This window comes from Aptenodytes patagonicus, chromosome 2 (genome assembly GCF_965638725.1).
Source record: "Aptenodytes patagonicus chromosome 2, bAptPat1.pri.cur, whole genome shotgun sequence".
In the NCBI taxonomy this organism is placed as follows: domain Eukaryota; kingdom Metazoa; phylum Chordata; class Aves; order Sphenisciformes; family Spheniscidae; genus Aptenodytes; species Aptenodytes patagonicus.
Genome location: NC_134950.1, coordinates 36,224,651 through 36,234,817, shown reverse-complemented (window position 1 = coordinate 36,234,817; position 10,167 = coordinate 36,224,651). Strand labels below are relative to the sequence as shown.

Sequence of the window (10,167 nt, the reverse complement as noted above, 5' to 3'; positions counted from 1 at the left end):
ACACTGCAAACAAATTACGTAAAGATGAGTAATTATCTAGAATGTGGAAAATAATTTGCTATTTTGTAAAGTATTTCATGTTTCCTTTGGTAAAAAATACCTGAAGATGTTCAGAGCTGGAAGTAATTATTACGATCTTAAAATCAGGATCTTAACATGTTAAGAACCGATTTACCCTTGCCTCTTCTTTACACAGAAAAATCTTCTCGCACAGCTTTGGTGCACTACAACTAAGTAAGAATCCTGTCCACTCGCTCAGTTTGTCATTTACTGTACTTTTAATCACAACAAAAATAAATAACTGTTGCCACTCAAAAACTAATGTTACCTGCGTGAATCCTTCCAAATTTTCTTCCTCCAAATGAAGGTGAAACAGTATTATCTATATACCGCTAATTCAAACTGTACATGGGTCTTTGAAACAGGTTACTCCAAAGTTAACTTAGCAACCGCCACCACTAGAGAAGAGGATCACAGAAAGAGACCAATCGAGATGACACACAGTTTCGTGCAAGATGGCTTTATTAATAGACCAGAGTTTGAAAGATTGCAGCTGGGCATCTGAATCTGAAAGGGGAAAAAAGAAGTATCATTAGACGTGTAGATCTGAAACTACTTTGGCCACCCGAAGAATTAATACATTTCTACAGTTTATCACTTGGGCTAAAAATACTAATTTTATTTCACTGGATTTAAGACTTCAATAGTCTTGCACACAATAACTAACTTCTATATTAGCATCTTTTCACTCACAACACAGATGTCAAGTGCCAGAACTGACAGGATACACATTCCTACCTTGAACTATTGGTACCTATTTTCCTATTTGTCTAAAAGCCTAGCAGGGGGAACTTGATATTTAAAGACATTTTAACTTTTGCTGCAGTAACCCTATTTTCAGCACATTTCAGGGACCGTTTACATACAAAAATGAAAGCAAAAAAGCAGACTTGAGACCAGTTCCTGTAAAGTTTTCTTGAGAGCTAATGAAATTCAGCATCTTGCCAATACTGAATTATCAAAATTTGGTATCGAGTACTATGCTCTTTTTCCCCCAATCTATATGAAGGAATTGGTATGGGAAGTCTTTGTTTGTTTTTTTAAATCTATTTGAGACTACCACTTAAGTAATAAGAAATAAAGACAAATAACAGGAAACCAGCTACATATAGGGAAGAAGAATAAATACTCATCTTCAGATACATGGCCCTTCAGAATGACAGTACTTAAGAGTACTGCCAATATCTCATCTGAACCTACTGCTCTAGTTGGCCATTACTTCAGCAGAAACCTACAACATTCTATTTTCTACATGTAGGTATTTCAAACATGCACTCTATTCAGAACAGTAGGAAAATAGCAGGAATAGAAAGTGCAGAAGACAAGAACAATCAGTTATCTTAGCTTTACACCAGAGGTACGATTGTTTGCAGTCCAAGAAGAAGAACTAACTGCTTATAAGCATAAAATAAGAAACTGCAAGGTCACTTCCTAAATTGAAAGATGGAGTAAAGCCCTGATGTCTGCTACTTACATGGGATGCTGAGGTAGAAGTCCAATGAAAAACACAAGCAACCAGCTGAATAACCCTAGTTTCTCTGCCAATATACTACTCCTCACAGGCATTTATAGCCACTGCAATAGTGAACTAGAAGCTTCCCTCCTGTAGGAAGGCTCCTGAAAACTCAATACCACCAGTATACTTCTCCATCTTCACTGACAAACATCAGGAGAAAGGATCTACACTGACAGAAAACCTGCAAGGTTTCAATTAAAAATAGCAGTTTCCATCTTGCACTCAGACACCAGACAGGAGCATAAAGCAAAAGTAGTTTTGCTCAATCTTGACTATGAAGCCTCATGCACTAACTTAAGGGAAACATCTGCCAGTACTGAACTTGTAAGAGTTTGTGCCACCAGCAGCAAAATTTCTACAATACTAGTATGAGTAACATAACATCACCCCAGGCACCAGACAGCACAGCAATTCTGCTACTCAAAGTTACCCACTTCTTCCCATAGTTGAGCTAAAAAGCTTTACAAGAACACTGTCCCCAGTAAGCAACTATTTTCCCAAAGCGCAAGTTTCCACGTGCCATGTAACCAGTGCTTTAAAACTCTGCTGCTTCACAGATGGAGACAACAAAGCAACATGCAAAAAGCTTGGGGGAGTGGAAACTGAGGAAGAACAGCCTACAAAAAAAGCTTCAAGAAAAAAAGCTGTCAGTCCTATGAAATATCTTTCCATTTGACTTGGACAGACAGCAGACGTCAATGAGCTCAACTTGCTATGCCTTGTTAGCTATAAAAACATTTTTAAAAGGCTTAAAAAACTCCCAAACTACTTCCCCTCCTTCAGAAAATTTGATTTCTGAGAACTCATCCAAACACCTGTTTTAAGCTATGAAGTCACATCACTACTCACTATTTTTTTATTAGCTGACCCTCTGGAAGTTAGGAATTCCTAAGTAAACTGCACATCTGATTTCTAAAAAAAAAAAACAAAACCAAAGAAAAAAACCAACAAAAAAACCCCAAACGAACCAAACCCAAACCAAAAAACCAACCAACCAAAAAACCCTTCTTGCCTTTGGAGGAATCAGTTTGGGTAAAATTGGGTCTTTGCCTGTTATTCTTTCCAAGCATCCTAACACAACGAAGTTTTCTTAAATTCCAGCATATCTGTCATACCAAAAAGGCATTTGTCCTTGACTGAAAATAAGATATGGGCAACACCAAAGCTACTTTAGTGTTTAAAAAGGTGGAAAAAGCAATGGGAAGTACGAGAACTCTGAATGAAGTTTTGGCTTTGAATGGCAGAGACTTCTCATCAAAGCAGGAACAGCAGAGTGAGAACAATAGATGGTAAGACATTGTTTGAACTAGATACTAACTTCAGGACTCAGCTGTCACTGTCAAACTGCTTTAAGTGTTAATAAACCTTCCCATTTCTAAAGGACAGACTATTCAAATGGGCAAATTAGTCTTTCAAAATTACCATCTTGGTCATGTTAACATGAAAGCTTAAATTGAATCATTTTGAAGCCTGAACAAGCTGAAAATTTAGACCATTAAAATTCTAAATTGGTAATTTAATTTCTCCCAGTCCTAAACAGGCTTTTATAGCAGAAATCAGACAATCTGAAAAAAACACTGTACTTGCAATCACAAGACTTTGATCATATTAAGAATTCATTAATGAGGGCTGAAAATTTTAGCCCAGATCTCAAGGCTTCCCATCATAAAACCCAAATAAGGTTTTAAAACAAGTTATTGGTAAATGAAAAATAAGTTATTGGTAATGTTTATACTTCCTAAACATATCAGCTGTAATGAAGTTTTAATTTCTTCACAAATGTTTAAGCTTTAGCCAGACTTTAAAAATAAAATCAGAACACTGTATTGTCCAAGTAGCTTTATACCGTAGGTACCACCCAAGCATGAGTGAATATATATTAGACCTGAACGTTCAACCAATAACGGCAGCTGCCTACACAGCAGAGACAGAACAGTGGATAGTATTAACCTTTAGTAATATCTCACCATTAGTTCATTCTCCTTATGAGTCTGTTGATCTGATCTTCTCTGTTACCAGCATCCCCACCTTCCACGAAGTGGATCGTTTTCTTCTTCATTCCACCCCGAGGAGAGGATAATTTGAAGGGCCAAAGGAAGTTGTTCACAACTTTGAAGTTCTTGCCAACAGTATAAATTTCATGGATCACATCTTCCATGCAGATGATGCCAAACTTTCCTAAAATTCAGAAACGTTGTTTTCAGAAGGGCTACAGAGCCACTCGTCAACGACAAGCTAAAAATCATCAAGTTATTATTGTCATACCTACTTTTTCTGATCAACTTCAGGAAGTCAGAAAGCACCCACTCTGTCATGACACCCAATGACTGACTTTTCCAATTAACATGGATTAGCTGCAGCCAACTCATTATTTAGTTGTTACATCTGGCAAGAGGCATCAGTTTCAACTGTTGATATTTGTAGCCAGCAATGAGGAACAACAGAAAACAAACCCCACTTAGGGAATCTTACGAAAATAGACTGTGTTCTTTGAAGAAAAGCTAGATTAAATACACTTAAACCCTAGTTATGTGTAGCTCGGGGAAATTCACTGAACCACTTATGCTGCTGAATAATGCAACAGCATGTTTTCTTAATGCCTTTCCAGAGTCTTCAGTGACATGTTACAGGTTAACTGCTCGTAAAATACAATGCTAAAAAGGAAAGTGATTATAGCATAATACTTGTACCTTCAGAATCTGATTATCTATTGCCCTGGAAAAGGAACAAACGTGACACAGTCAAATTTGAAGTGATACACAAATCAAGTGCCAAAAATGGGAGCGACATCAGTCTTTCCTTTCGCTCCTGGCATGACTGGAAAAGAAGGAGCCTCCTAGAGCAGTCTATTTCCTGACAACTGACCACCATGCTTTGTTTTTACTAAGTACACTAATGGCTTTTACTAGCCAGTTCTTCTGACAGGAAGTTTGAAAAGTCTGTTACCAGACCATGAAGGTCTAAGACACAAGCAATGTCTAATATTAAACTTGAAACTTCACAGCTACGTATGATAAGCTTCTTTCCAGCCACAGCACCTTTTCATTACTGAAAAACCTACTGACCTATTAAAGGTCAAGGAGTTTACATTTAAAATTACAAACTTAATGCTAAAATTCAATTCTTTACACTGGTTTTCAATACTTTATAACACAAGTTACTTCCAGCTTGCTTTGTATTAAGCTATTAAGACAGAAGTAGAGATTATTAACCAATCACTCCTATTCTCCAGAAGCAAGTAAGGATAGCTGTCCAGCTTAGCATTAATCATCCAAAGGCAACAAGTTGGTTTCTTGTTTTGTTTAGTGAAGCAGTATTTACCAAGGCGTTTTTGAATCAGGGAATTATCAGTAAGAGCAATGCGCTGCTTGTTGATCTTGCCATAACCACGCTTGTAGATCAATTCATGCACAGACTTCAGATTGGGATAACTGAAACAGTCAAGGAAAAAAAAAAAAGTTACTAGTCTTTGCAAGCCACCTTCCAAGTTAACATCCCCAAATGAAACTTCCATAACAAACAATTTAGGATCATTTCAGCATGTCGCAATTGTAAATACAAAAGCAACAGAGAAGCAAATCTTACTCATACGGAGTTCCCAACAACACTAGTATGAGACTGTAATCATATCTAACAAGCATTGCCTTTTAAAGCACTGCCTTCATCATGTTTTCAATTCAAAGCAGGGAAAGCACACAGAAGATAAGAACATTTTAAACACAAGGGAAACCTGCAAGTCAAGTGTAGCAAAATGCAAAAGGCACTCAACATTTGCACCCTGATTTGATAAAACTAGCCATTTCACTCACCCCCATGCAATATAGGGTTCAACAATCCGCAACATGTTGATAGAAGCTTTGTTGAGTTTTACAAACGTGCCATTAAAAATCTGACGCAGGCGAAGAAGCTGCAACACCTTGCGGACCTTAGGGCTGACACCATTGGTACTAGAGAACATAGGAAAAAAGCCTCAATTATTTACATCCCAGAAAACACTTAAGTGTCAGGTTAAAAAAAACCCCACAATAGTATCATTCCCATATGAAATGCATCACTATTTTGCCAATTACACAAAACTAGCTCAGTAAATTATCTACTATCTCTATATATTTCAGTATTAAAACAGATCTATTTCCATGAAAAGAACTGAAATAAGCATTATAATGAAACAATTTAGAACTATCCTTGTGCTCTCCTGAACATAATTCTTCCAATCACACCTTTTGTTAGTTTTCTGTAACACTTTACCAAAGGAGAGTTAAACACACACTTCAAACAAAGCTTAGTAGAATGTTAGGGAATACTGGCATGTAATTTTATTGAGATTAAGGTGAAACAGAAAAACTGTCTGCACGTATTTGTAGCCTTGCCACCTTCTTAAAAACCAGGGATTCCTGAAGAGAGGAGACATAGCCAGCATAATGATTTTGCACTTAATAAGCCTCTGGTGCATGTACAACATTACTGTCAACAACCTTCCAAGCCACCAGCGGAAGACTTGATTTTATTTACATAATTAAGCCCTCAAAACAGATAACAGGAAAGCCAATTTCAGTACTTTTGAACATAAAATTGTTTACATCCGTATTCAATCTTACCCTCTTATCCTGATCACAAATGCCAGTTTCGGTTCCGCTGGAACGTAGTAATTGCCAGCTTTCCGGGCCATCCTGGCCATACGGATCTCCTGCCTATACATGTGCCTGTACTCCTTGTGGTAAGCTTGGGCTCTTGCATAGATGAGTTTTCTTTGTGCCTTACGAGACTGAAATCAATTGAAAATTACTTAGTATTATATAATGCCTTTTAACACATGAAAACCACCTTCAAATAACGTAGCATATTCTAGAACTTCCCAGAAATAACACAGATTAAAGGAACATCTGCCCGTATCACGGAGTTTAGAATCACTCTCAGTAATATGCTAGAGAATCTGGAAGACTGTTACACTGCAGCGCTGCTTTACCTTTAACAATGTTACCACGCATCAAGCTTACCCTCACAAAGGCTGTAACCTCTTGCCTTGTAAAAGGCTAACTAATCTTATAGACAACCGTACACTTTGCCCTTACTCTGCCCAGAACTGGTTTGTTACTGACACCCCCCCCCCCAAAAAGCAGCGTATTTTAGTCCAAAACATTAAGAAAATATGAATGTGCTAGACCTAAATACTGTAAACTTCTGTATTGCGTTACATCAGCAGTAGTAGCTGATATTGCAAAAGATAAGCAATTCAAGTCAAGGAGTCATGAAATATTCACCTTTTTTATAGCCAACATCCTCTTCTGACGTTTAGCTTTTACAGCTGCATAAGCCTGCCGCTTTTTCAGCAGGCTTTCCGGTACGGATGGCACCTTCTTTGCTCTAAATGAAGAGAAAAAAAAACCTCTTTTAGCTGTTATGAAGAAACTGGTCTTTAAAGTAACACACAACAATGAATGCAAACTCCTAACACAATATGTATGCAGGCCTCACTGCCTCGAGCCGGGTCATTGAGGCACCTTACTTGCTTCCGCTGTCACCAGGCCTCAATGCAGCCTGAACAGATCACCTTTTATACTAGACAAGGCGATCCGACAGACTAGCTGTTGAGCTGCACACAACCTATGTACACAACCATAAAGACTGAGACCACTTGAGCGACAGGGAGTTTCTACCCTACCCTGCTGCGACCCAATTTGTAATAAAAGGAAGTCTGTTTCAAGCGCATCTCTTTCAGATTAATAAACATTTCAACGGGTGCTTTAAGAGAAAAACTAGTTTGGTAGTACTCTGAAACTTACAGAATTCTAAGCTCGCTCAGAAATTTAAACTCTTAGATGCCACAAAACTTGCAAGACCAGCGTTTATAGAGCCATAATTACCCGGGTGAGCTCCTACCCTAAGCGTACCCAGCTATGGCTCCCTACTCAAGCCGCACACGGCTTCGCGCACCCCAGCGCAGCACTGACTCCCCGCCAAGCCAGGAGAAACCCTGCCGCCCCGGGTCCCTCACCCACGAGCGGCGCTCGGGGGCCGGCTCTCCCTCCCCACCTCACCGAGGGCCGGCGGGACAGCAACCGCCGCCTGCGGAAGGGACAGGACCGGCGGCGGCTGCATCCCCGCCGCGCTGGGCCCCATCCTCCCGCCGCTCCCGGCCCCCAGCCACTTGTGCCCCCCCCCTCCCGCGTCGCCGGCGGAGGCCTGGCAACCGGGGGGCGGTGGGCAGCGTCCCGGTGGTGGGGACAGGGAGCGGGCGCCGCCGCAGCCGCCGATGGCGGCGGATTATCCCGGGGCGGGACGGCCACTTACTCCTTCTCCGCCATGATCAGCGCCGGAAGAGAGAGGGCGGGCGCATGCGCGGGACCGACTTAACCCTTCTGCCTGCGCAGGCAGGGCCCTGAGCGCCGGCAGGACCCCGGGTTTGGGCGTCCGCGGCCGTGCCTGACCGCGGTGCGGGCGCCGGGGTGGCCGGCGAGTGCCTGAGGGTAAGAGCGTCCGGGAGCCGCCCTCCGCCCGGCGGGACCGAGGCCGGCTGCATCCCGGGCCGGGCGTGAGCCGCTCCGCCCTCAAACCCGGCCTTCACCGCAGGGAGCTGAAAACGTGCTCTGCGGTGGTGGGGCTGCCAGGCACCTCGTGTAACGCAGGATTTCCCCTGTCCCAGCCTTAAAACCTGTACTGAAAGCCTACGGGACGCCACCGCCCGCCCTGCGCTTTCAGCACCGAGGCGGGGATGGAGGCTGAGATCGGGGAAACGCCCCTCCCGCCGCCCCCCTCCTCAGCTACATTCACACCGACAACCTGGCAGCCTGGAGGGTGAGGGAAGCGGGAGGAAGGCCGAAGCGAGGCCGAGCCCCGCTAGAGCGTCATAACCGTGCTCCTCCTGCTCGACCCCCGGCCTGAAGCGCTTCCAGCGGGAGAGCCCGGGCTCCCGGGGAGCGTTTCCGTCTCCATCCAGCTGGACGGAGCCGTGCGGGAGGAGCGTGGCTTTCGGCTGACTTCGAGGGCTGCCGCCCCGCTCGCCCGCGCCCAGGCCCGGGCCGTCCCGTCCGTCGCGCCTGCAGGATCGTTCACCAGGACGCGTGGGGAAATGGGAACCGCGGGCTCCGTTTCTGTCGGGCTATGTTTTTTGTTGGGTTGGTTGGGTTTCTTTTCAGCTCGCCGTGCAAAAATAGTAATTGTGTGGATGGAGGAGGGAGGACGGTCGGGAGGACGTGCTGCCAGCAGAGCTGCCCGTCACGGCACAGCGGCTTTTTGTCTGGAAGGCAGCTTAAGGCTACTGACTGTGCCTCTTGGGCCCGATCCTGTGAACGCCTGCCTGTGCTCTTAAAATCACCCGTGGGGGCACTGGCCCCGACACGTCGTTGTGCGTGCACGGGAAGAAGGGGAACTAGTGGAACTCGGAGCAGCAAAGAATCATCCAGTGTAAAAAAAAGTGTAGGCAGCTGGGCTGGGGATAACAAACGCTGAGCTCTGCGTTTGCTGGTTTTATGTGTTGCCTGTTGACAGCACGCAGGGGTGCTAGGTAGCACTGAAGGACGTTACTGAGAATGCTTTGGATTTGAGTTGCAGCTGTACCGACACTGATTTTTGTAAAATAGTATTACTAACACTTGTATCACTTGATCTCATTAAAACTATTATAAAAGGGGGCAATTAAAATCAGCACACACACGTGCAATAAAACACCTACAATATCTGCCGAAGGAAGAGGTCGTCTGCACTTTCTCCCAAAACTTTTGAACTCCAATTTCTGTTAAATCCGAGCGGCAGCATTCACAAATACGAAGCCCCAACGTTCCTGAAAATGGCGGCCGCGCAGGGAAGAAAGCGCGGCGTAGCGCTCTTCGGCACATGGCTGCAGACGGGCAGAGGCAGGCGGCAGCGGGATGAGTCCTGCCCACCCACGTGTGGGAAATCGCAAGGGCATGCTCTGCTCCTCGTCCTCTGGAGCCGGCAGATGCCCAGGGGCTCCCGGCGCTGGGCGTCGGGGGGCCGCAGGGTGCCCGTCTACTACAGGAAGCGGCAGTTGTTAGCTCACGGAAGAAAATACTTTCCGTATGCTGGTACTTCTGAGTTCCCATTTCAATCCGTGGCTGGTTAGACGTTAATAGCCTCTGTATTTGGCTGACAGACCAAAAAAAAAAAAAACATCGGGGTTTTGCTCAGCGGTTTCTCACAGCTCAGCAGAGAAACCCGAGGCACGCAGGCCTCGGGGAACCTGCGGGGACCCCGGCGGCTCCCGGCAGCTCGCCGCTTCCGTGCGTCTATAGCCGTGAGTACGAACTTCTGACGCTCGTTCGCGCTCTTTCAACCTGCGGTCCGGCATCGCCAGGGCCGCTGCTGGCCTGTCCTGACACGCCGCTCCTCTCCGGCCAGCAAAGCCCGCGGGCACCGGCCCGCAGCCGCCCGCGACCGATCTCTGCCCAGCCGCCCTCCGCCACGGCCGCTGCCTCAAGATGGCGCTCTGGCGGGAGGCGCGCGGGGCGCTGCGCACCCTGGGACATGTAGTCCGCACGCCCGCCCCCCCCCCCCCGCCGGGAGGCGGGTTTCTGCCGAGCCCCGGCCGCTGGGAGCCGCTTGGAGCCGCCGGGATGCCCGCCCCTGAGCGG

General features: G+C 45.1%; 1 protein-coding gene across 1 annotated transcript; it reads right to left on the bottom strand.

The window, feature by feature from the left end:
• Nucleotides 1-504: 504 nt before the first annotated feature.
• On the bottom strand, nucleotides 505-7,958 carry RPL7 (ribosomal protein L7). Its single transcript, XM_076329551.1, has 7 exons — nucleotides 7,868-7,958; nucleotides 6,838-6,940; nucleotides 6,175-6,341; nucleotides 5,386-5,523; nucleotides 4,898-5,007; nucleotides 3,544-3,754; nucleotides 505-567 (listed from the first exon to the last, which is right to left on the bottom strand). Exons 1-6 carry the CDS (start codon nucleotides 7,879-7,881, stop codon nucleotides 3,546-3,548), a joined length of 741 nt encoding a protein of 246 aa, XP_076185666.1. The 5' UTR covers nucleotides 7,882-7,958; the 3' UTR covers nucleotides 505-567; nucleotides 3,544-3,545.
• Between the last annotated feature and the right edge of the window lie 2,209 nt (nucleotides 7,959-10,167).

Bases quoted from the DNA above. Each gene is read 5' to 3' on its own strand.
- RPL7 (XM_076329551.1), bottom strand. The intron at 5,524-6,174 runs GTAAGATTGAAT...TATGTTCTCTAG, and splicing joins TTTGTGATCAGGATAAGAGG to TACCAATGGTGTCAGCCCTA. The intron at 3,755-4,897 runs GTAAATACTGCT...TCTGAATTTTAG, and splicing joins CCTGATTCAAAAACGCCTTG to GAAAGTTTGGCATCATCTGC.